At 36.5% G+C, this 23,747-nt stretch overlaps 1 protein-coding gene across 8 annotated transcripts in view; it reads left to right on the forward strand.

Annotated features, from left to right (window-relative positions):
- The window catches only part of HYCC2 (hyccin PI4KA lipid kinase complex subunit 2), a 49,642-nt gene that overhangs the window by 14,217 nt on the left and 11,678 nt on the right, over positions 1 to 23,747 (forward strand). For 3 of the 8 annotated variants that reach the window (XM_040069181.2, XM_040069180.2, XM_040069182.2), the window contains 11 exons: positions 4,546 to 4,648; positions 5,558 to 5,636; positions 6,684 to 6,785; positions 12,524 to 12,703; positions 14,204 to 14,284; positions 14,920 to 15,035; positions 15,816 to 15,911; positions 16,792 to 16,908; positions 17,593 to 17,680; positions 21,242 to 21,401; positions 22,592 to 22,759. In XM_040069181.2, coding sequence (XP_039925115.1) covers positions 5,586 to 5,636; positions 6,684 to 6,785; positions 12,524 to 12,703; positions 14,204 to 14,284; positions 14,920 to 15,035; positions 15,816 to 15,911; positions 16,792 to 16,908; positions 17,593 to 17,680; positions 21,242 to 21,401; positions 22,592 to 22,759 — 1,159 coding nt within the window. In that variant the 5' untranslated portion in view covers positions 4,546 to 4,648; positions 5,558 to 5,585. Of the gene's footprint in view, positions 1 to 53; positions 161 to 4,545; positions 4,649 to 5,557; positions 5,637 to 6,683; positions 6,786 to 12,523; positions 12,704 to 14,203; positions 14,285 to 14,919; positions 15,036 to 15,815; positions 15,912 to 16,791; positions 16,909 to 17,592; positions 17,681 to 21,241; positions 21,402 to 22,591; positions 22,760 to 23,747 lie in introns of all 8 variants that reach the window. The other 5 variants (XM_040069183.2, XM_040069184.2, XM_040069187.2 and 2 more) reach the window with 3 other exon arrangements.

A 23,747-nucleotide genomic window follows, 5' to 3' on the forward strand; every position in this document is an offset into this window, starting at 1 on the left:
AAGGCTTTTTGGAACAGATGGGCTGTACCTTTTCTTTACCCCTTTTTTGGCAGCTGCTGAAATTGATGTGACCTTTCTGATAAGAAATGCATCTCACTGTGCAAGTATGGTACCATGAAAGTTTACAAGACTATTCTCAATCATCTTTGACTTCTCTGTGGTAAGGCTTTCTCCCATTGTTATCACATAACTTTCTTCATTGCTGATATCCAAAAAGAAAACCTTTTATCCTGGTTATTACCAGTGAGTCAGAGTGAGCAGGGAAGAATTGTCTTATCCAAGTGTTTTGCATGACTAAGGCTTGTCTAATAAGGCTGGCAACCTAAATCCCACATACAGAATACATCAGCATTTGTATTTTAAAGTTGGAATGCATGTCTGTCTGCTGAAGCTTGCAATTACCTAAAAACTAGAGTTGGAAGAGTGCTCCTTGTGTTAAGGAGAAGGCTTGAGCTGATAATCTAAATTAACAACTGTCTAGAGGAGGTTTTGTTTCTTTCTGTCTGTCAGTTTTTACCTTGTTTCTCTGTACTGTAGAGCTGTATGGCCAAGAGAATTCTGGCAGAATGTTTGGACCTGTTTCTAATAGCAAGTTGTAATTGTAGCTCTGATTTGTTGAGGACAATAGTTTTTAAATTTATTGGTTTATGTTCTTACAAAATGACAGTTTATGTGAGTGTCTGCTAAATAGAATTCTGGCAGAATAATATGTTTATGTATATGGATACAGGAAAAATCACAATGGTATTTGTACTATTATTTATCATAAGAGATGTATATTACAATACATGTACTTTTAAATAAGTACAAGACGTTATCCACCAAAATTGAACATTTCCAAGGCTGCTTTTATTTTTTTTTTTTTGAGATTAAGTCAGCATAAGAGTCAGAACCTTTTCTAGTGTGGAAACAGACCATACTGTGGCTGTTTAATATCTTCTGGTATATAACTGGAGTAGCTGGAGGAAGCTGTTTACAGCTATATACTGAGTGGTTAAGCAAGGAGTTGCTTTTAAGAGAAACTTTTTGTAAAGAGTATCAATGAAGTGCTAGTTTACACAATTAAGTTTTCTTCTTTACTCTCCTTGTTCTGTTACAACAGAGGTAACTATGTAAAACAGGTGTTACAATATTTATCTATAATAGCTTCTGATTGTCCTGATATTTTAAGGTAACTTACAGTGTGAGAAACAGTACACTGTTAACAGTCTAAGATTTCTATCTTGGTGCATGCAAGCATTTTATTTTTTATTACTCTGTTACAAGAAAAAGTCCATTCTATCTTCTCAACCACTTAATTCTATGTGCTTCTAAGACAAGGAGTTCTTTATTTCTCTGTGTATAAAAAATTATTCCCATATCCAGGTTAGAAGTTTTTTTTCCCAGTCTTTGTCTTCAACAGCTTCTTAAACGTTTTTATACCTTATACATACTTCTTTTTAGGTTGTTTGCATCAAATGTAGGCCAGTATTTCAAATAAGAGCATATTACCAGTTTTTTACGCTCTACTTTTATGTTTTCAGATTTACTTTAAATGACTTTGTGTGATCAAGCATCTTGATTTATTTTCTGGCTGCTAATGCATTCCTGACCAGATGTTTTCATTGCATCATCAAATGTATTACCTAGTCTTTTTCATTTAGCCTTTTACACCTCTGCAGTCAGGAATAGCTCATCACGAGAAGTTCAAATTGTGCTTTTGTTACCTGCATTTACCAGCATGTTGCCTGGTTTTCTTCCTCCAGAGTTTCCCAGTCTCATTAGTGTGGGTGTGTGACAGGGAAGATTCTTTCCTGTGTACATCTGACCACCTCATCTTGCGCTGTCTATTTTGCTTTCCAGGGTGATTATCATGTTGAACACAGGTGCTCTTCTTACAGAGCTATGAACTTTCTGGGTCAAAGGAACTCAATGTGTAGTTCAGAGTAAGGATGCATTCTTGATGCTTTCCCTGCTGCTTTTTTTACAGAGACAGCATGGAAAAATCTTTCTTCAAATATGTTTCTTTCCATGCTCAGTAGTGAATATGAGAGGAGTGTTTACGAAGCATGGAAGAACAAGCTATAATTGATGAAGGAGTTTTCTGTTCTTTTAGACCTGCAAGTCCGTAATATTCTCTTACACAAGTCCACGATAGCCTTACACTGTGAAGAAATCATGTAGCATGAAGCTTTATTCTTTTGGCAGACACAGTTCAGGTTTTGATTGCAAATTATTCTTCTCATGGCCTTTAAGGTAAAAATGCATCATATCTTCATTCATTGTGCAATTAGGACTAAAACTGTGTTATATGCATTGTGCACCTAGTATATAATGGCCAGGAACTGGACTCATTTTGAAGTGCGTATCCTGAAATATAATCTCTCCCATTTGATTTTAAACCGGTATAAATTACTGACCTCCTTAAAACAAACATACAAACAAAACCCTGAATAAAATAACAAACCACCAACAAAAAGCCTTCTGCATACTTGAATGATCATATTTTCTTAAATATCATCAATTATGAATATCTAATCAGTGGCATTTTATTTTTCTTTCTAATCCCCACTGTTACAGTTGATAGTGTAGCAAGTGGCACTGGCTGAGATGACCTGGGCAGTCATTTTGCTGTTGCAGATTTATCTTGGTTAGTGGTTTAAATGCAGACTGGTAAATAGTAATGTACTCAGTAGGTCTTTCTTCTAAATGTAAGTGAAAACCAAACTCTCCAATGAGCACAGGTGATACCCTTTTTTATTTCTTTTACTGTAGTCAAAAATTTTTGGGGAGTTATCTGAGTTTTAAGTTTCATTATTCTGCTAGTATGTTGTTGGAATAGTCTTTTTTTCAGACTTTGGTGTTTTCAAAGGCAAAAATATAGAAAGTGGTGAATTCGTCATCCCTAGAGGGATTTAAAAACCCATGTAGATGCGGCCCTGAAGGATGTGGTGTATTGGTGGAGTTGGCTGTGCTGTGTTAATGGTTGGACTCAGTGATCCTAAAAGTCTTTCCCAAACAAGATGATTCTAGGATTCCAAGATTTGTGTGCATAGCATGATCTAGGAGAATGCTCTTGGTAAAATTCAGTTTACATCTTAACTGTAATTGACAGATGCATAGTGCAGGACTGTGACTTCCTTTAGAACAGAGTATTGTAGCTTTAATGTTAAGCATAAAGATTCCAGAATACGTCATATTCTGCTCACATATGCCAAATGAGTACATTTAGGAGAAAACATTCAAACTATCGTTTCAGATGCTTTTATGGGGAAGCTTTTTGATAATTGATTTTTTTAATATTTGATTTTAACATTGAGTAACTGCATTCCTGACTATAAGTTTTCCTGTTCCATGCTTTAGTATAAATTCAAACTTGCTTACTTGTTCAGACCATATGTAAAAATATTTTAGTGTTGCATTATTCTGTTACTAATAACTAAATGGTTGGTTAATAATTATGGTTCCTGTATAAGAACCTTTGAATCATAATAGAAAAAAATATAATATTTTTAAAATAAGCAAGAGAAATCTCTTATATTCCCTGTATTTTTGTTTGCTTTGGGAGAGATTTGAGCACTCTGGAAATGAAATTCAATACTCTTGGTTCAGGCTACTTCAACCTTGAATAAATATGCACAGGACTTGATGTATTGAACCAGTTTACTTTAGGGACACACCCACACAGTGTTTGATATATTTATATTTTCCCCCCCAAAGGTACACCCTGCTTTTCCTCAGGGTTCCTGTGCAGGGTCAGTGCAGCCTGTGTGCTGGCAATCCATCAGCTGCCTATCTTGCCTCTTTGTACAAGTCCTTAAAAATGTCTTTAATTTCCAGGCAGATAATTTGAAAGGGAGAGATGATTTGTCCTAAAACTGAACCAGCAGTGACCGTAGCCAGAGCAGATGTATTGATCCAGCAGTTGTGGTTCTCAAGCTGATTTATACACTGAAAGAAGTTCCCAGATAGGGAAGCTCGAAGCTCAATGCATGGCAAAAACACTAATATACCTAGAGTTTGCTCCTGTGTGTGTTGTTTCCCTCGTGCTCACTATGAAGGGATTCTTCAGCAAAAGGTGAACTTTGGTGTAATACGTGATTTTCATAATGACACTGAAATTTTGGCTCTGTAAGAAACATGTACTAAGGAAATTATGGTATGGGGAAGTCTTTAATACGTTCAGTTTAAGAAATTTGTTCTCCAAAGTCAGGGTATGAATTCAGTTCACCTTTTATAAAATAATTACTCTCTTCTTTTGTCTTACGCTGTTCTTTGTAAGTGCTGTGCCTGTGGTACTGTGCACCACTAATACGGGAGGATTTTCTACTTTCTGCTGAGTGACAAAAGCCTTTTTTTGGATTAAGGCAATTCTTCCTCCTGCTAAATCACTGAGCTCCTTTTTTTTTTTTTTTTTTTTTTTAATGGCAAGTTGCTTTATTGCAGAAGGATTCACGTGGACTTTGGAGGATTTGATAAACTTCAGTTTGTAAGGCCAAAAAATGTTAATGTTTGCTTTACTATATTTTTTCCTTATTTTGTCATAATTTTTTTTTTATCTGTTAGAAAACAGGGCAGTACTTGAAGGCTTGACAAATGCATCCCAGGTTGAAAAATTTCTGCATTCCTTCTCCTCTTCCTCCTTTAGAAAACTGACTTCTTTAAAGAGGTAAAGTTGAATGTCATGCTTTTTTTTTTTTTTTCCCAGGCAGAGTGAACTAGAACTCGACTTCTTCTGTAGCATGCCCTATGATGTTTTAAATTAAATTCTTCTATCCATGTCTCACTCTGACATGGTATCTGTTTCCCTATATCAAAAAGGATGTCTTTGTAAACTTTTGTTTGCAGAGATCTAATTAGTTGTTCTGTTATTTTACAGAATTATTTTTCACTTTTTCTGCTGAAATAAGTCACTCAAGTGGTGCTTGATTTTAAATTAATGTTATTTCTGAATTTGTTGTATTTTAGGGTATTTAAACATGCTTTAGAAATCTGAAGCAGTTCCTGACCCACAAGAGAGCTGGTATTCTCTTAATGACTTCCTGCCAAGGGCCATTGAAAAAAATGATACATTAACTTAAAAATTGCGTTGGGAAGCCATTTATCTTATTTCACTTCATTTTTCATTTAACAAATACTGATAGTTCTTAAGTACAAATCTTTCAGAACTCAAAACAAGTATGTTCTGAGAAGAGAATTGGTGATTCCAGTCATGGTCGTCTGGGTATTGAAAGCTCATTTATTGTAGGACTTCTGTGATGTAGCTTGTATGTCAAACATGTAATTTTTAGTTGAACCTAAATAATTTTCAAAACACATCTGAAAGATAAGTGGCCTGAAGCACTGAATCCTTCTTTTTCCTTCTTCCCCATTTATGCACAGCATTTTAGACTAAGGAAAGAAACAGTTATATCATTGTTAAATAATGGGAGTGATGGCCCAAAACGCAACTTTTTCTATTGTTTTGTATTATATAATTCTATTGGAAAGATATTAACACCTTTTCAGTGGGTAGGATTGTAAAAAACTAAATTTTCCTGCTATAACTAATATTTAACTTCATTTCTTTCTTCTAAAGGTAAGAGAGAAGCAAAAGAAGTAAGAAAATGCTGGGATCAGAACGAGGTGTTGTGGAAGAATGGCTGTCAGAATTCAAGGTGAGCTGAGAAGATGAATGATACCTAAACCATTGGCTTAATGCCACCAAACATAGTAGTGGAGGGTTTTAAATATCAAATAATTAACATTTTAAATATCTATTGCTTGATCTTTCAATTTCTTATAACGCATAAAGCATGTAAAGGTCTGTAAAATTGGGTTGACTGATACATGATATGTAATGCATAATTCTAATAGTAGTTTATATTTTCTTTATTATTGTAGAGCAGAACACATCAGTAGCAATGCAGTCTTTTAAACATGTATTTTGTTTAGGTCAAGCAGATAGAATTTAACTAACAGCTGGATAATGCTGCCCAAATTTCCAGTTGAGGAACTTTTTAATTTAAAAACAATTAGTCTATATTTATTTGGACTTTTCAAAAAGTTAAAGAAAAATGCTTTTTTTTCTCCCCATGATCTGCATAAAATAATTGTTTCATCGTGAAGAATCTGAAGTATTTTTAAGCTGTTTTGCGTGTTGATAATTATGCTGAGTGATACAGGATGAGGCATATACAAGAAAACAGGATTTCGTGACTGATAAGAAATTAGTCTGTTACTTAAATTAAGAATTAGTAATTCCTCACATCATTGATGAGAATAAGTCATTATGCGCTGTTGGAAATTTGTTTAAGTTCCAAGGGTGCAGAATCCACACGGTTCCTTGGGGGAGATTTGAGGCTGTCCGTGCTCATTCTGTACTCTCTACATTTCTTAAATAAGTTGAGTTGATTTGATCAAGTTTTCAAAAAGACCCTGTTATATACAGACTATAAAGAAAGAGTCCTCATATCAAATTAGAGCAAATGATTTATGAAAGATGAATCTAAACTGCTTTTGGATTTAACCCTGAAAGTGGTTAAGTGCTCCCAAATGCTATTTGTCTGGAGAAGGACTCGTACTTAACAACTAGGTTACAAGTCTGAAAATGTACTGAACTTCAGAACTTTTCTTTGATGTTGGGGTGAGACTTCCTTCTTTTGTGGAGATCTGGAGTACTTGGAAGCATTTATTTGTCAGGGTAACCTTTTTTTCCCCTTTAGGCATTACCTGAATCACAAATTTCCAGCTATGCAGCTACATTGCACCGAAAAAAACCACTGGTACCAGCTCTTTATAAGGTCATTCAAGACCCAAATAATGAGGTAGGAGATTAAAGAAACCTATTTTTATTCTCATTCCTAGATCTTTCACTTCCACAACTAAAACTAAAGTAATGGAGAGGAAGATTGATTCTTTTTTCTAATGTAATGACACATGGGTGTCATCCTTCTTTTTAGTCTCTTGTTTTTTTGACAGTTACTTTAATGCCTTTCTAGTAAAACACAATCTCATTCTGCTTCCAAAAATACTGTTTATGCTGTCTGCTCTATTCTCCTTGCCACAGCTAACTGTTGTGTTGTATTTGTCATGACTTGGTTTTGGTTTGGGGTTTTCTTCTTGTTGTGTTTTTGGGGAGGGGTTCAATTTTGGTTTGGTGGTGGTGGTGGTTTGTGTTTTTGTTTTGTGTGGATGTGGTTTTTTTTTTTTGTTGTTGTTGTTTTTTTGTTTTTTTTTTTTTTTTTGTTTTGTTTTGTTTTGTTTTGATTGGTTGTTTTTAGTTCCCAGAAACCACCTTTCAGTCATAGCTGAGACAAAGTTGGCCTTACAGTGAAACTCAGAAAGACCAATGTGCTTCTCGTGTGGTGGCTTATTGCAGTGGAAGATGGAATCAATTTTTTAAATGCCATTAAGATAACAAGATATTCTCGTGCTTATACTAGTATCACTTCTGTGTAATTTGGTTTACACTGCTGTAAACAAGAGCAGAACCAGGGCCCCAAAATATAAATAGACACAATGAAAACTTAGCTTACCCTTGTACATAATTCATTTTGCAAGTGACGTTGAGCTGAGCTTTCCCCAACCCATTGGCTTCTGTGAGGAGCATTTTTGGGCAAATGTGTGAAAAATAACTTTCTGAATAAATTGTGCAAGCATACCATTCTCTGACATATAGACTACTTCAGATAAGATGCTTACAAATACTTGATGTATCATCTGTGACTTCTCATATATTTATAAATTAAATGGGTAGTGTGCACAGCAGGGAAGTTCTTTATTTTCCCCAGTACAGCTCAGCTGCTTTTGGAAGCTGAATGCTTGATTGAGCTTCAAGGAGATTGCATAATGCTCATGCAATTTAAAAAAAAAGGCTTCATAGCTGTCAGCTTCATTTCAGTATTATAAATAACCTGCATAGTGACCTTTTTCTTTGTACTGAAAAGCTGCTGTTAGTCTCTCTTCAACCCGAAGCCACCATTGCTGCTGTCTGTGTATTTGTGTTTATGTAGACTCCTGAAAATGCAAAAGCTTCTCATTGCTTTGAGAATAGGCATTTATTTTTTTAAAAAGAGCAAAAAAATAGATTTGCAAAAAGGGTATATGTATTGCTCACTGATGCTTGTCAAATATTACTCTTTGGAGCAGCTGTTCTTGTTTGGGCCTGATTCTGATGCCATGTATAAGATCAGCATTCCTAGACACACAGATGTCCAGCTTTGGGTTCTGCTTGTTAAGGCAGGATGTATTTCCTTGTTGCACTTCTTCCAACGTTATTTGCGTGTGAGGAATGTAACCAAAGTGAATTCATTACTTTACATAATTTCATAATAATATTTGTCTCTAACTGAGAGGGGGCTTTAAATATGCTTTACTGGCCATCATTTGTTAGAAGGGTAATTCATGGCTTATGAAGATTAAGTGTATGTGGTAGACTATTATAAAAATACACTTTCTAGATTCTTAAACTTGATGGGCAAGTAATTCTTTAGTACAACTTATAAAGTTGACTGATTTAAAAAACTTCTGGAAAGTGGCAAACTGTTTAGGGCAAACGTGAATTTTTCTACAGTCACGTAATTCTATCTTGGTAAGACCAGGATTATTAATTTAACATGGAATCCACATGCCCAGGTGCCAAACAACCAAGGTGTTTCTCTCTTTTGACAGGTGTCTGCTAGTTTGTGAGCTATTAAATGAAGGCAAGCATATTGACAAGTTAAATACAACTGTTACTGTTTGCCTTTGAGGAAGTGCCCTGACTTTTTAAAATGTAAAGATGACTGGAGCAGAGATTTGCATAAAGTGTAGAGAGTGATCTTCCTCATAAACAGCTAGTCTAACTGAATAATATATTGATTTTTTTTTTTTTGTGTAATATTTGAATTCAGAAGTGAAGTGCTTTTGAAGTACTGTTTTTCAGATAGTTTTATAATTTTTAGGGTTGGTTTATGGCTGTAGACAGTACTCTACGGATGTCAAGTTAATGCACTACTGAAATTCAAATACTGAATTGTCATGTGGGGCTAATTAGGTTTAGCTCAGGGCAGCTGTGAAGCAGAGTGAGATCACCTTTGCAATGCCAAGCAATCCCAGACCCAGTGCTCTTCAGATAATAAATGGTTTCACCATTATGTTATAATTAAGTCTAAAATAAGCACATTTATTTTTCTACATCTGAATTCTTCAAAAAGGCAAGTATCTCCTGTATTTTTCATGCATTTTATAAAACATTATATTTAACTTCAAGATACAACTCTTAGGATTTGGAAAACTTGTAAAATAAGCCAAAGGAAAGCTGTTCATCATCTTCTTAAAACATGAGTGGTTTGTGTCTCTGTGAGGTATAAAATGAAGAGTGAAAAATAGATCATTGACACTCGCTGCATATTTATGCCAGTAAAAATGTCATTTGTTTTTTATGCTAATTGCTGCTTATGCTAATAGGAAAGCTCTTATAGTTAAAATTATTTTGCTTGTTAGGAAAGAGAGAGGATTATAAGAGATATTTTACTTCGGATTTTTTGCCAACTTCTGTGCTATTCAGTTTGCTTTGGCTTTGGACTGAAAGATCTTGGGAATTAAAAAATGTGTGCCCGTTCATGTAACACCCACTACTGATGACACGAGCTCCATTTCCTCTGTGTATTCAGAGAATCACTTGGAAGAGGCTGGCTCTTTGGAAAGCCAGATAACCAGGATGCAAAGAAAACATTTGTTCTTTCTCAGAGTGTCAGGTTTTGTGTTTCCAGGTGGGAGACTATCATACTGTACTTTGTAGGAAAATCCTGGGTCTTTGTGCTTTTGTGAATATTGATGTTGTAGCATCTTTGTGATGGCAGCTTTTCTTACAGCTCTGAACACACCAGAAGTGCTATAGTAGTTGCACGTTTTTACCTGAGTAATTGCAGTTGTTAAACATTTTCCACAACAAATATTACAACTACTAAAAGTAAGGAGAATTTGAATGCTTGCAGCACCACTGACTGGATATTGCTTGTATCTTTCTAGGAAGCATGTCTCCCTAGTCTTTACTTAAAAGACTAATCTTATAAAATTTTTGTTTGGAAGTAGGTAGAATAAACTTAGTAACTGCTCTGGCTGAGTGTCATCTGAATTAGCTAAAATAAATTTTTCTTTTCCACTTTTTTGATGGGACTTGAATTAGACTGGCTAATTTCAAATAGGAAACAGCTTTGGGCTGCTGTCATCTCTAATCTAATAGAAGTACTATTTATAACATTGCCATTGTATATATCTGGTTTCAGCTAGTATTTTTAGCTTTTCTTGCACTTGTCATCTCCCTGCAGATATGCTTATATGTTTTGTTTTCAGAGATTTCTTCTTTCTGTTCCTTTCTTGATCATATTTTCTTTTAAAGAAAAATCTACAGATTTATTTAATGATATCCAAATTACCACTTTTTTTTAATTTGAACATCTGGAATGTGTTAGGCCTTTCATAAAACAAAGATACAGTTCTGAGGATTTGAACATTTACTGTAACAGTTGGTTTTAAATATTGTCCCTTTTAGATAGGTATTTATTCTAAGTAAATATTAATTAAGAAAGGATATAGTTATGCTTCTTTTGAACATAAAGTGCTATACATGTATGAAATACTGGAGCAAATAGACTACCAGAAAACTATACCATTTTTTCCTTAAAATGAGTGTGATAGAAGCTTTACAGACTTCTAATTTCATTTAGATCCCAAGCCAAAACTTAGGTGGTCACTTATTTTATATCTATCTTTCTGTCTGTCTTTCTGTACATGCATATTAATGTAGATGTGTGTGTGTATAGATATGACTTGTAAAAATCCATTTGTTCTAAATGACAGGACCTCTCTCATTCTTTACCAACATTGTCAGTGTCGTCTTTCTTTGCTCTCCTTGTAGAGTCTCTTTGCTTCTTTCGTAAAGGCTGGCTTCTAGCTTAGAGTAACAATTCTGTCAATCAGAAGCCTTGTTACAAAAGGTGCTTGCACCAGATACTTGTTTAAGAGATTTCTCTGACAGCGAAGTTTTATTTTACGTAAATGTCATGTTATGGCTTACGTAATCATGGTTAAATATGGTGTGCTACATTGACCAGAATATTGTATGTTGGAAATGAAACTGTTTCCTAGGTGATGCTCTCTTAATAGATAATTCTGTCAAGTTTGTTTTCTGTTTGTGATTTACCAGTGTAAATTATCTAAGTGTAAATACAGGTATGCAAAATTATACATTCAAAGAGCTTTATGGTGCTGCACATTTATCAAATATTCAGACTATTCACTTGCAGAAATTTTGGTCCCTCTGCTATTAGCAAGGGACTCCTAAGTTTTTTAAGAGGATGGATGGTTCACAATAAACCACAGAAATATATCTTTGTGCAGCGTAGCAAAAGTGTGCCTCTCAGTTCTACAGGAAATTTGTGGTACTATGATAATGATGAATAGACAAATTAATGAAAGAAGAATGCATCAAAGTCCATGAAATATGCTGGTAATGCTCTGAAAGTCCTAAGGTGCATATGCCTGGGAGTGAAAGATATATGCCTTATCTAATCTGTATGTGTAAGAGAGCTGCATGAAGCATGTACTGTTAGAAAGAAGACTTGAGATTCTGGCCTCTATTTTCTAACTCTGTAGCTCTTCTATAAAACATGGATGCCTTAGGTTACATGTATGCCTCTCTCTTTTTGGACAGTGAATCCCATAAATATTTTCCCCATGTCAGATAATCCCATTTGGTACAACATAATATTAGATAGTGGTCACAAACCTTACAAAAAATGTGTCTTGGAAATTTAAATTTTTTTTCAATTTTTTTTCCCCACAAGTTTTGATTTTAGTAGTAAAAATTTGATTAGTCATAGGAAAGAATGAGACTGTTTAGTGTGGTTCTTTCTGCTTTTTTTCCTGTTCCCTAACATTTCCATGGATGCATCTTAGATATTGGTTTAGCATTGTAGGCTCTTAAAATGGCAGGTTTACCTCATGGTTTTATCACACTGGCTTGATAGGGCCCTTTTTCTCATTCTTCTACTGAAACCCGAAGTGCAACTCAAAATGAAAATAACAGTTTGCGTTGTAATGAACACACTCAGTTATTCCTTTCGAGACTCAAAAGTTCTAGGTAAGCAATTAATTCGTATTTCTGTCAATGGACTTGTCATTAGCAGCTGATCTTTAACCTTTGCACTTTCATAGACCTTACGGCTGCACTAAAGTTTGACAGTGCACGCGGTTCAAGCCACGTGTCTGTCACGTGCCTTCAATTAGTACCTGTAGAGAAAATACATCTTGTACTGATAGCCCTCGGGAAGAACCTTCTCGAAGCACACATGGTAGTGGCTGTAGTGGCCACATGTCCAGGTACTGCATACCTCAGGGCTGTCCTTATGGGTCTCCCTAAACAGCATTCAGTACCAGTGTGATTCATTCATTACTTGCCATCGGGGAATGCAATTTTTACTGACTATGGTGGCTGTGTGATATAGCCCTTAGATTTGTTGTTTCACTCTCCCTTAGAGAAGCCTACCAGTAAGTGATTAGCTTTTTTGCCTTTCCACAGCTCCTGGAGCCTGTTTGCCACCAGCTCTTTGAACTTTATCGGAGTTCTGAAGTTCGGCTCAAGAGATTCACGCTGCAGTTTTTGCCGGAGTTGATCTGGGTTTATCTGCGTCTCACTGCCAGCAGGGATAGGCAGAGTAACGGTTGCATTGAGGCATTGCTGCTTGGCATTTACAACCTGGTAAGTGAGAGGAGTGGGAATGGCTGAGGAAAGCTTTCATCTGAAGTTTTGCATCACTGACCACTGGGAATAAAGTAAATTATTGGAGCAACATATTTTAAATTAAAACAGACTTAAAAGAAAGTGTATTTAATATGGAGAAAAGCATAACGTAATGAAGGTTTAGTTAGGGTGCGTTTGTAAAACTTTTTTTTAGTTTATAGTTACCTTTTTTGAAAAAAAAAAAAACATTTTCACTGAAAAGAATCATCTCATGGGCTTTCTCAAACTTTTATATACTTCTGTTTGTAAGGAAATTAAGTAGCCCTCTTTAATGTTGCAAAAAAACATACTCTACTGAAGTGTCACCCTTCCCTCTAAGGTCGTTGTAAACCCCTCCTTTCAATTGAGGGTTGTATTTCTGCACATAAGACACAGAATAGCCAAACTGTGATTCTTCAAAATAAAATGTATTCTAGTTATTTGTAGATCGGCTCTAACAACTGGACTATCTAATTATTTTAGATTTAGTCTGATACAAAAAACCCACAGGAAACTGCTTTGAAACTGATTTTTTGTACTGTTTATTGGATTGAAGTAGCACATTTCTTTTCTCCCTTTTTTTATGAATGTTCTGCAGTTCATTTGAAGGTCATGTAGGTGATTCATATTTTTTAAGGACAGTAATTTCTCCATATTGAGAAAGAAAGAGACCTCAAAATGAATAGTGGTTTCCACTGTTTTTTAATTTTTAATGAAACTGATATTTTTCTGCACATATACTGAGACTGAAGTTGTTTTCTGAATACTTAGAAAGTGAAAGGGGTAAATGAATCTTCTGTGTTCTGACAAATTGGCAGCCATCCTCCTGTTGTAATCCTTGAAGCCTGCTACAAGTACTGAGCTACCTTGGGCTAAAGTTTTACATAAACTGGAATGACTGGACCTTATTGTTTGAAAATTTGCTGTACAAAGTGCAAAGGCAGGATTTTAGACTCCTTCTTGGTGTTGTCTTATGTAATTGCTCCTAGTATATTTTTTTAAAACTGCAGGGTTTGCTTTTGTAGTAGCCTAGCAACTGCAAAATCTGACCGGTTTGAAAGCCTTTGAATAAAACATTGTGTGTGTTTCCTCCTGAGGAAACTTTGCCAGTCCCCTTGATTTCACCTTTTCTCTGTGGCACATTTATTATGAAAGATTACCCATTGTCAGCAAGTGACTCATCAGCCCTCCTGTTGTCAGTATCTTTAGTCTTAGTCATTAAGGAGCAAGTGTTGGGGTTTTTCAAGTATTGCACAGGAATTCTACAGAGCAGTTTGTGATAGAGGTCTTTTCCCACTTAATAAATATGTATGTTGATATTGTTGGTATTCTGCAAATGCACAAAGTCCTTGGGGTGTTAATAGTCTTATCAGATCAGGACGTCTAACTTATTTGTTAAATTCCTTCTAAGAGCTGAAAGTTACTCCAGCTCCTATTCTCCTTACTTCTGTTTGAGTTCTGGTTTTGTTTTTAATGCAGGAAATTGCTGACAAAGATGGAAACAACAAAGTTTTGTCTTTCACCATCCCTTCATTATCGAAACCCTCAATATATCATGAGGTAAGAGAGCTGCTGTGGTAAATTAAAATTGGATCTATTAGAGGAATGGAAACTGGATCCATTTGAGGCCACAGGCCATTTTAGATGGCATCTTGTTGCAGTAAGTTTTCAATGTCTATATCTTGCAGTTAGCGTAATAGAATGCAATAGAATTTGTAAAAGAACAGGATTATAAATGTTAAAAATCTTTTCTGACTGCCTATTTTTAGTAGAATTTGTTATGTTGTAGTTGCAACTGTGGTTTTTTGCCTCTTACGTGTTAGCATGAAAGTAGTCTTCCTTCTAACTCTTCCTTAGTTCTGTTAGACCTTGGAGTTGTATTTTGCTTTCACTGCTGTTTCTGGACAAAAGATGTGATCAGGACAAGCTTACTGTACATGGATATGTAAGAATCAAAGTTGAAAACTGCTCTCAGCTACTGTATTACTTGTAAGTGTGTATGCTTTATAACAATGAAACTAGGTAATAATGCTTTTAGATTTACTGTATTCTGGAGTAATCTTCATTTTTACAGGTCACAAGATAAGTGTGTCTTTTGCCTTAGGTAGCTGAGAGTTTTAAAGCTTTTGGGGAATTTTTACTTAGGACTTAACTTCTCCCCCTCCTTCCTTCCTTCTCCCATCACCTACTTCTAGCCCTCTACCATTGGATCCATGGCTTTAACTGAAGGAGCGTTAAGTCAGCATGATCTTATCAGAGTAGTTTACAGTGATCTTCATCCTCAGAGAGAAACCTTCACAGCACAGAACCGGTAGGTGGATGTACTCTTAATATTAAAGGTGCTTCACTAGGGAGTCAAGTCCTTAAACAAAACAAAACAAAAATATTTTGTGATCAGTCCTTTCTCAGCATTAAGCGCTCGGAAATAGATCTAGAGAACAACCTTAGTAATCTTGAGGTAAAATTTTCTTTTTCTTTGTTCCATCCTTGTATGCTCTTCTGCTAGTTAATTTTGAAGAATAACTTCTCTGTCATTTCTGTGTCTGCAAAGAATATCTTTGGTTTTAAGGCTGTCTATTCAATTTTTCCTGAAAGTGTAAGTGTAAAGAAAATTCAGCTTTGGATCAGGGGCTGTGACTCCTTTTTCTGTTAGGAAAAGGGAGTGGAGCTAAGTGAATAGACAGAACCAGGAGTGAGAGAAATGGCCTTGCTGTTTAGAGACTGCCAGCTTTACCTGTGTCTAAAGACAGCACTGGGGAAACTGTTAAAATCATTTTGAATGCATTGCAGACATTTCCACTTCCGTAACTGTCCAAATATTATGTCGTATCTCATTTCCTTCATAGCTACTGCATATGTTTATGGCTTTCAAGATTTTCAAAACAGTGAATTTAAGTGTTTATAGTGAACCTTTGATAGCCTGTTTCAAGTTAGTGAATTGTAATGAAAGAGAATGAAAGGATTTGTGTGTTTACTTCTGGCACTTCTTCCTGTGGGGTGCTTTTTTGATTTGAATTATAGATTTCTTGTGTTAAATTTCAGTGAAATATAAGAATATAAACAATGCAAGATTTTGCTCTTCTCTTTTCAGGTTTGAGGTGCTGAGCTTCCTTATGCTGTGCTACAATTCAGCTATTGTCTACATGCCTGCTTCTTCTTACCAGTCACTTTGTACAATGGGTTCCAGGTGAGACACTTGCCTTTGAAGTAGTCTTCAGGGTCATTTAGACCTTTAAGTATTGATCCAGGAAAGAAAAGTGCTTTCTGACGGGGATGGATTGGTTCTTGGTTTGCTTCCATCATTTTCACTTGAGTTGTGGCTATGCTAAATTTGCCAAATATGTTTAATTTTCCTGCATCTGAAAATCAGATCTGTTCTTTGAGTAGAGAAGCGAGACATTTTATACGTGAGGGATTTCTGATGTTTGGGAGACAATGCCACAGTTGCTATGTATCATTGGCCATGTGTTGCTTCCATGAAGATTCAGATATTAAACTGATGCAATAAGGATGTAATAAATTATCCTGGTTTTAATGTAGGCAATATATTGTAAGGCAGGCCTCTCTTTCAAGGGTCAGAAATATTTCTTGCAAGGCAGTTGAGAGCAGTTCTCAAGACTATGGTATGTATGTTACCTGACTTTGGGTATAAGGTGACTGCATGTTGTCATCATACATTAGATGGGAGGTGATATACTTCCCTTCTGTACCACTGAAATGTTTCCTTTAAAGAAAATTGGGTTCAATTACTGAATTTTAGGGAGAGTTTCCTGGCTGCTACCAGAGAGAACATCTTGCCACCCTTGTTCTTTAGAAGCTGGTTATGATTTGAGGAATACAGGCAGAGTTATTGGCTGCATGGGAGTAACACTGGGCTATCAGCAAGCCACGTATCAAGGCACTGCTACAAAACTGCTCTAATGATTAGGAACTCAACATAAGAATGTTCTATGTTGTGTATTTATATTTAAAAAAAAATAATTCGAAAATAACTAAAATTTCTGTGCTATGAAGACATTTGTAGTCTTTGTGGAGTTAATACTTCCTTGTAATGGTGTTGTTTTTAGGCTGTGTGTGAGTGGATTTCCACGGCAGCATGAGAAACGCTGGAAAGAACACTGTGGTAGAGTGGTGTTAGACCCTGACTTCATGGTGCAGCTGCTCACAGGGGTCTATTATGCCATGTAAGTGGTCAGGGTTTTCTTACTTCAAGAGAAAGGTCTGCTTTTACATGAATTAAAATATAAATACCACTTGTTTTATAATTGAAAAAAATAGTTAGACTCATAACACAAGTTTGTACTTGATTAGTGTATTTCCCATTACTTGCTTATTCAGCCAACAGATAATTTGAAAATATTTTTGTCTGCACTGAATTAAGTGATGAAAGGGCAGCAGTAGGTGCTGAAGAGAGGCTTCTGGTTTCAGCTTTCTCCACCTTGCCCCTACCACAGATACCTTCTGTTCACAAGCATAATGAGCTTGGATGCCAAGATGAACTGATGAAATGCAGACCTCTTAAGTGTCAGTAGCATCTGAGGCAGCAAAAGTACATTTCTGGTGTAAATTCAGTTCAGTTCTGCTAAGCAGCATTAACATTTGCATATTGACCCCATTTTCTTAAAGTTTGTCCTGATTATGGCATCAGTTTTGTCTTGTTTGGAGAGAACATGGAACAGCTTTCTTGTTACACCAACAAGTTCATAAAATACGTTGTAGTGTTAAAAGAAGTGAATGTACGCCGGGGTGTACGTACAGTTGATGAATTTTCTATGTAAGTGAGAAGTACAAAGCTGGATTTAGGCAGAAAAAAGGACAAGTTTGTTTTCATAAGATGTGAAAGATAAATATCTGTCTTTACTTTTTAGATATAATGGTCAGTGGGAGCTTGGCCAGGAGGTATTGGAGGACATAATTTACAGAGCACAGCTTGAACTCTACTCCCAGCCCCTGCTGGTAAGAAACAATCCCTTGTAATTTATGGCCTTGGTTAAGAGGAGGGTGGATGTGTTTCTGAAGTGGCCTGGTAAAGAAAGCTTTTGTGTCCATTCGCTGCACTATCAAATGCAAGTGATTTGTTAACAGCTGGTGTTTGAAACATAGCTATTTATACTATACTTTTTCCACTCTTAAGCCAGGGTGTTGGGATCTTTTAGGATTCATTGTGACTGAAAGCTAGGATTTTGCTAATATATTACAGTTGGCTCAAAATCTTGATGTTGTTTTGACATAAGCTACTGATGAGTGGTTCAAAGCAGCTTAACTGAATAGTTGTATGTTATAGGGCATTGGTTGCCAAAAAGGTGTTTTCTTTGCTTCTAGACCTTCATCAGGGTTGAGAATAAACTGTGGGTTTTAACTGATAACAAAGTAGAGAAAGCAACAGCAGCATACAGGTGAAAGTGAAAAGGAGCTCTGATCCCAGCGTCAATGCCAAATTTTTTTTGATAAAAGTCACACAGATCTTAATCTTTACCTTGTTTGGAGGAACAGTAACAAAATAGAGTAGTTCTAATTGTGGTGAGGATTTTTTTTTTTTTTTTTTTTTTTTTTTTTAAAGTTTAGTTTTCACTGTATTTGTTGTTCCAAGCGTGAAAAGAGAGAAGAGAAATGGGCAAAGTGGTGAAACTGGGCTGCATGCAAGTGGATATGATTGGGAAGGATGAGAAGGTTGAAAGAGAGAAAGGGGAAATTTTTGTCAAATGTAGGAATGAGAATCAAAAGAAGAGGGAAAATTAAGGAGAATAAAGTAAATTAGATTGCTGTTGCAGATTCTGCATCAGAATTGTGGCTAGAAGCCTTTAGTCCTCTGAACTAACAGCAGTAAAATGTCATTGCTTTTTACATAACTGACAAAGGAGTGGATTGGCAAAAATCTTTTTATGTGGCAATCTGAGATCACTCTTTTCTGAACTGAATTGCATAAAATTATTCTCCAAATGTATTAATATTGGCTGTAAAATTTATCTACAGGCTTTCTGACACTGCTGCATTTAAAATGCCTGCTATGCATTGAATTATTATAATAGTTGGTTCCTTTTGGAAATGACTCATCACTCCATTAGATTGAAAGTTTTAAATCAAATATTGAACCTGCTGAATTGGGCCATCCTATCAAACAACTACATTTGAAAAGCGTGCAGGAGGATCTGGAACTTGATGATATGACAATTTTTAGTTTTCAATATTCATTTTTTAATCAGTTTGTCCTTTGAGATTACTTTTAGTTGTAAGAATCTTCTAGGATGTCTTTGGTTTTTTTCTAAAGCTCCTATTGATTCTCCATCCTGTTGTTTGGTGGCATCATGATATCACCAACTTTTACCCCTTCCTGGTTGTCAGGTTTTTCTTGCATAACCATGCAGGCCTCTTGGAGGAGGTGTGTTTTTGTTTTTGTTTTTTAGTACTCTCATCATTGCTTGCATTGTCTTGTTTTGCTAACATTTTCTAAAAGTAGCTTTAAGAAATTGTCCATTTTATTTAAAAAATTACCTTCATGTCTTTGTCCTAATGCTATATATTCAAGCAATTTGACTTTTTCAAAGATTGGAGCCCTTTGGTCTCCTTGCATTCTTTACGAGATGTGTATAATTTAGCAGCATTATAAAATTCTGTATTTTAAACCTAAAACTACTAGCACCACATAAATATCATCTGGGGTGCTTCACAGGTGAGTTTCTAAGCTCAGCTTCTGCCTAGGATTTCTTAAGAGCAGCAGATTCTTTGAAGTCTATTTAATATTCAGGCAAACCCCCACATTAGGATTATTTTTAGATACTTGTATTCAAGTACAAGTTGAATTTCTGTTAACAAATTCTGGGAGCTGGTCAGGAAACCTGAGAGCTTCTGCAGAGACAAAGTAATCACCAAGTGTCAGAAATAGTAGCACCTTGGACCTGGGGAGCAGACCAGTTCCAGTCAGTCTTTTCCTCTGAGCAAGGAGTTCTGCATGTTTTTCAGACAGAAATCCCAGTTTTCAGAGCAGAGACACACAGGCTTTCCAAGTCCAGTGCACAGAAACCATGGATCAGCAAGTCCCTGTTGTGACAGCAGCTTTCTCCAATGTATTTTATTGATGCACTTATTGCTCTTATTGAATGTTCTTTCCTTAGAGCTCCTTTCTGGTAGGCAAGAGTGGATGTCTGGCCTGACACCAATCTTCCTTTGTCATTGATAGCTGCAGACTTGGCTTGCCAAGTCTGAATTGTGCTGGGTGTTTGTTCTCCTGCCTTTCAGTGCTGGATTAGACATCGTGAGCAAGTGTTTTTGTGTCCTGAAAGATCGTGGTTTTGAGGGTGTTTTTGTCAGACAAGGACTGTGACTCATTCAGACTGGTTGTTTAGACTGTTGCAAAGATTTACTGTTGCACTGATTTTTATCTCCATATGGTTTTCCTCAGTCCCCAGAAGTACAGTTTGTGCTGCTAGAAAGGACCAGCTGTTAAAAGGTTCCACAAGCAGAAATGCTCTGTCATGATCCTGGTCATGGTGCAGAAGTCTTTTGCTATGAATTTTTAGATGATTTAAAAAAAAAAAAAAATACTGACAAGGGTATCTATTCAAAAGAGGTAGCAACTCCAGTGAGTAGAAGAATTTGGAAAATCAGAGTGTGTTCATTTTATGGGTTGTGGTTTTGGGGGGATTTTGAAGCTTTAAGTAATGCTTTGTGTGTATCAGCTTTGTTATTGAATACTGCACATGCCATAGAGAACCACTTTGCTTTTCTGGAGATGGTACACAAATTCACTTTTGTTGAACAATTTACTTGTAAAGTAAGAAACGTCACTGAAAGTTGGTTGTGTCTTTTTTAAAGTAAACCTCTAATCCCAAAGGCATTTTATGGGAAACTTAAAGAAGCAATTAAAACATCAAAGCCAGAAGAAGTCAGTTGTTCTCCTCAAAGCTGCAAAACATAACTTCTGACTTTATAATAGGTTATTACAATAAAAAATAGGTTTAATAAAGATGAGTGCATTTTAATACTTGATGTTTATTGCTTAGGTTGCAAATTTTTTTTTTCCTAAATAACTTTTGCAAGTACCTGCAGTCTAATCCCCTTGGTTAGGTTGTGTTGTTGGTTTTAGGGAGGGGTGGGGAGTGGTACGGGGAAAGGTGTGGTGGAAATCAGACCCCCTGTGCACAAGGCCACTGGCTGTTTGCATTGCCTGGGCTGTGACTCTTGTCATAAAATAAAAATGGTATTTGCCTTGTCATATTGCAGTCTCTTTTGGATGGAGACCTTCCTGTATGTGTCTGTCACTACAGATGGCAAGGACAGAACAAAAGACGTTGCCTTAAAAAACTGGAGAAAATTAACTCTGATTTTGAGAATAGGTTTGTGATGAGCTTTTCCATGTAATCAACTTTGAATCCTGGGCATGGCATCATTCATCTTGAGGGGAATCTGGCATAATTTCCAGTTCTTGCTCGTTCTCTTTTCTGTGTCCAGTGAGAGATCCAATATTGCCATTAGCGCAATCAAGGACAGTAGTAGTACAGCATCTTACTTTTGTCTTAGGTTGCAAATGCCATGAAGAATTCGCTGCCTTTTGATGCTCCTGATGCATCACAAGAAGGCCAGAAGGTATTGAAAGTAGAAGTTACTCCAACAGTTCCAAGAATTTCTCGGAGTGCTATTACAACAGCTTCTATCCGTCGCCATCGCTGGAGGAGAGAAGGTGAGCTTTCTCTGTCAGGAGCACATATCCAGTGTACTGTAATCATCATCATCACTGTAATCTGGCTTCCGAGTTTGAATGTTTACAGAACTTTGGGGGGCCTCTTTGTTTGTTTGTTTTTGAAAGTGATGCTCCATAACAGTATATAGTATTTTACATCTTCAGAGCACTGCATGAACATGAATATTTTGGGTGTTTGTTTTGGTTTTGATTTTGTGATAAACTGTGAGGTAGATGAGGAAATGGAGAAACTGGAAAATGTTTAGTAAGACTTCTTTTTTCTCCATGCAACACAGTATGAAATTGTAGGGGTAAAGTGTGGTGTAGAATTTGAGTTCTTTGCTTATTCTGCGCTAAAACTCAAGTGCCTCCCATCATAAATAGTTCAGGGAATGAATGCTAACATCTAGACCTCAATAGGATTCCAGCTGCCTAAAGCTACTGATGGCAGTGGGAGAGGGAAAAAATGAACATCACACCTACCATCATAAGACCCATTTTTTTGGGGGGGCTATAAAACAGGTTTGGATAGTTTAGAATTAGTCTTTCCTCAGTAGAGTACTTTCTCTACATTGTACAGAAGCATGCTTGACTGTATGAAGAAAAAAAAAAAAAGTAGTGATCTTTACCTTGATGTGATGACATCTTCAGTGTAGGTGTAGCAAAAAACTTGCTTTGAAATCACTTTGTCTACTTTCAAAGCTTTGTTACTTCACGTATAAAACATTAGTTTTAAAAAGCTGCATAAATCATTGAAGGTGAAAAGGAAAATAACAAAAGAATCGACTGGGAGTAAAAAGTCTGAAAATAGGAATTACATATTTTCCTGTGGTACATTTCTGTCCCCTTTTATTTTTTATTATTCTTCTTGGTCACGTGCAAAAGGATTTGATGACCTCTGGTCATCAGCCGAATCAGAGTGTCCAGGACAACGAGTAGCTGTCTCCTGTTTTCAGGACTCTGCGTCGTGTTTGTCGTCAGTGTAGTTGCCATTATATTCATTTGCTGGTCTCTGGTCGACAGTCCGGCCCACCTGTCCCTTTCTGTGGATGTTCTCACCACTTTTAACTGAGCATGGGTAGTGGTTTGTGTTTGTTCCATGTCTGCATAAAGTTTCTATTTTCCCTGCCTGGGTTGGAACACCAAGGAAGGAATAGAAAAGCACTAAAATGTTATATGTTGAATCCCAGATGGCTTTGACTTCTCAATCGAGGCTGACTCAAGCATTCCTGGCTCACCGATCCAACACGGCTCCACAGACCTAGGGATCAAACGTGAGCAAGAGGGGGAGGTGCTGATGCGCAGGACCCCTGAGCATGGCTTCCCGGAGCCCACCTTGGCAGCAGCCACAACAGAGGGTAGGACAGAGATGAGGAGGCAGAAGTCAGTGAGGCAGTTGCTGGAGGAGGATCCTGGCTCCCTATCCCCAAGCAGAACTTCTTTCCATTCTAGTGTGTGTTTCCGCTATCCCAGGGTGTATTAGCTTTCTTTGCAATACACGCGTCCCCCATATACCTAACATCAGGTCAGGAACTACCTTTTGTTATCGTGTGGGCTGGCCTGGGGCTTGCATCTGTGTGCTGAAACACTGCTTGGCATGGCACAAAAAAAAAAAAAAGACAGGGGTAAGATCCAAGAGCTTTGGGATTGCTTAGAAACTTTCTATTACTGAGCATGTTTAATCTGCTATTAAGAAGAAAAAATATGCACCAGATGAACATGAATCGAGTCCTGAAAAGTAGACAGTACAGAGTATAAATGGATTTGGCTCCATTTTAGTTAAAATAGTGTCTTTTTAGTCTTCAGTTTTTAAATTTTCAAGAAAGAAGTTTCCTGTTGCCATTAAAAGTCAAGCCTATCTAAAGCAGGTATGCAGTTACTGATGTTTTATTTGTCAGTCGTCTTTTAATTGAAAATTCATATACGTACAACTCATTTAGAGCTGGCAACTCTACAAGCACCAAAAAAGTGCTCTGTGTTTTCAGGAAGAAATGACATTGTCATGTTTCTAAAAACTTTAGAAACAATTACTGCTTGCTTTCTCAGTCGTGCTGTCCACACAAATGCTGTAGGGCTTCAGAGGTCTGCTTGGCAGCCAAGTATAGCAGATAGGGGTAGGTGTTGGAATCTTATTTTACTTTAGTTCATCTGCTTTCCTTGATGAAAGACATAGTTTCAAGTGTTGAACTTGAATCATAATTTCTCCTCGAGATGAGAATTAAGTTCATACAGATTTAGCTGAACGTATTTTCAAGTACTTTCCTATCTCAAGCCTTCTTCTCTATGTGAACATTCCTTTGGTGTTTCCAGCCTCTATGAGGATATTAGCTGATCATAAATGAGATT

Source organism: Hirundo rustica, chromosome 7 (genome assembly GCF_015227805.2).
Source record: "Hirundo rustica isolate bHirRus1 chromosome 7, bHirRus1.pri.v3, whole genome shotgun sequence".
NCBI lineage: Eukaryota > Metazoa > Chordata > Aves > Passeriformes > Hirundinidae > Hirundo > Hirundo rustica.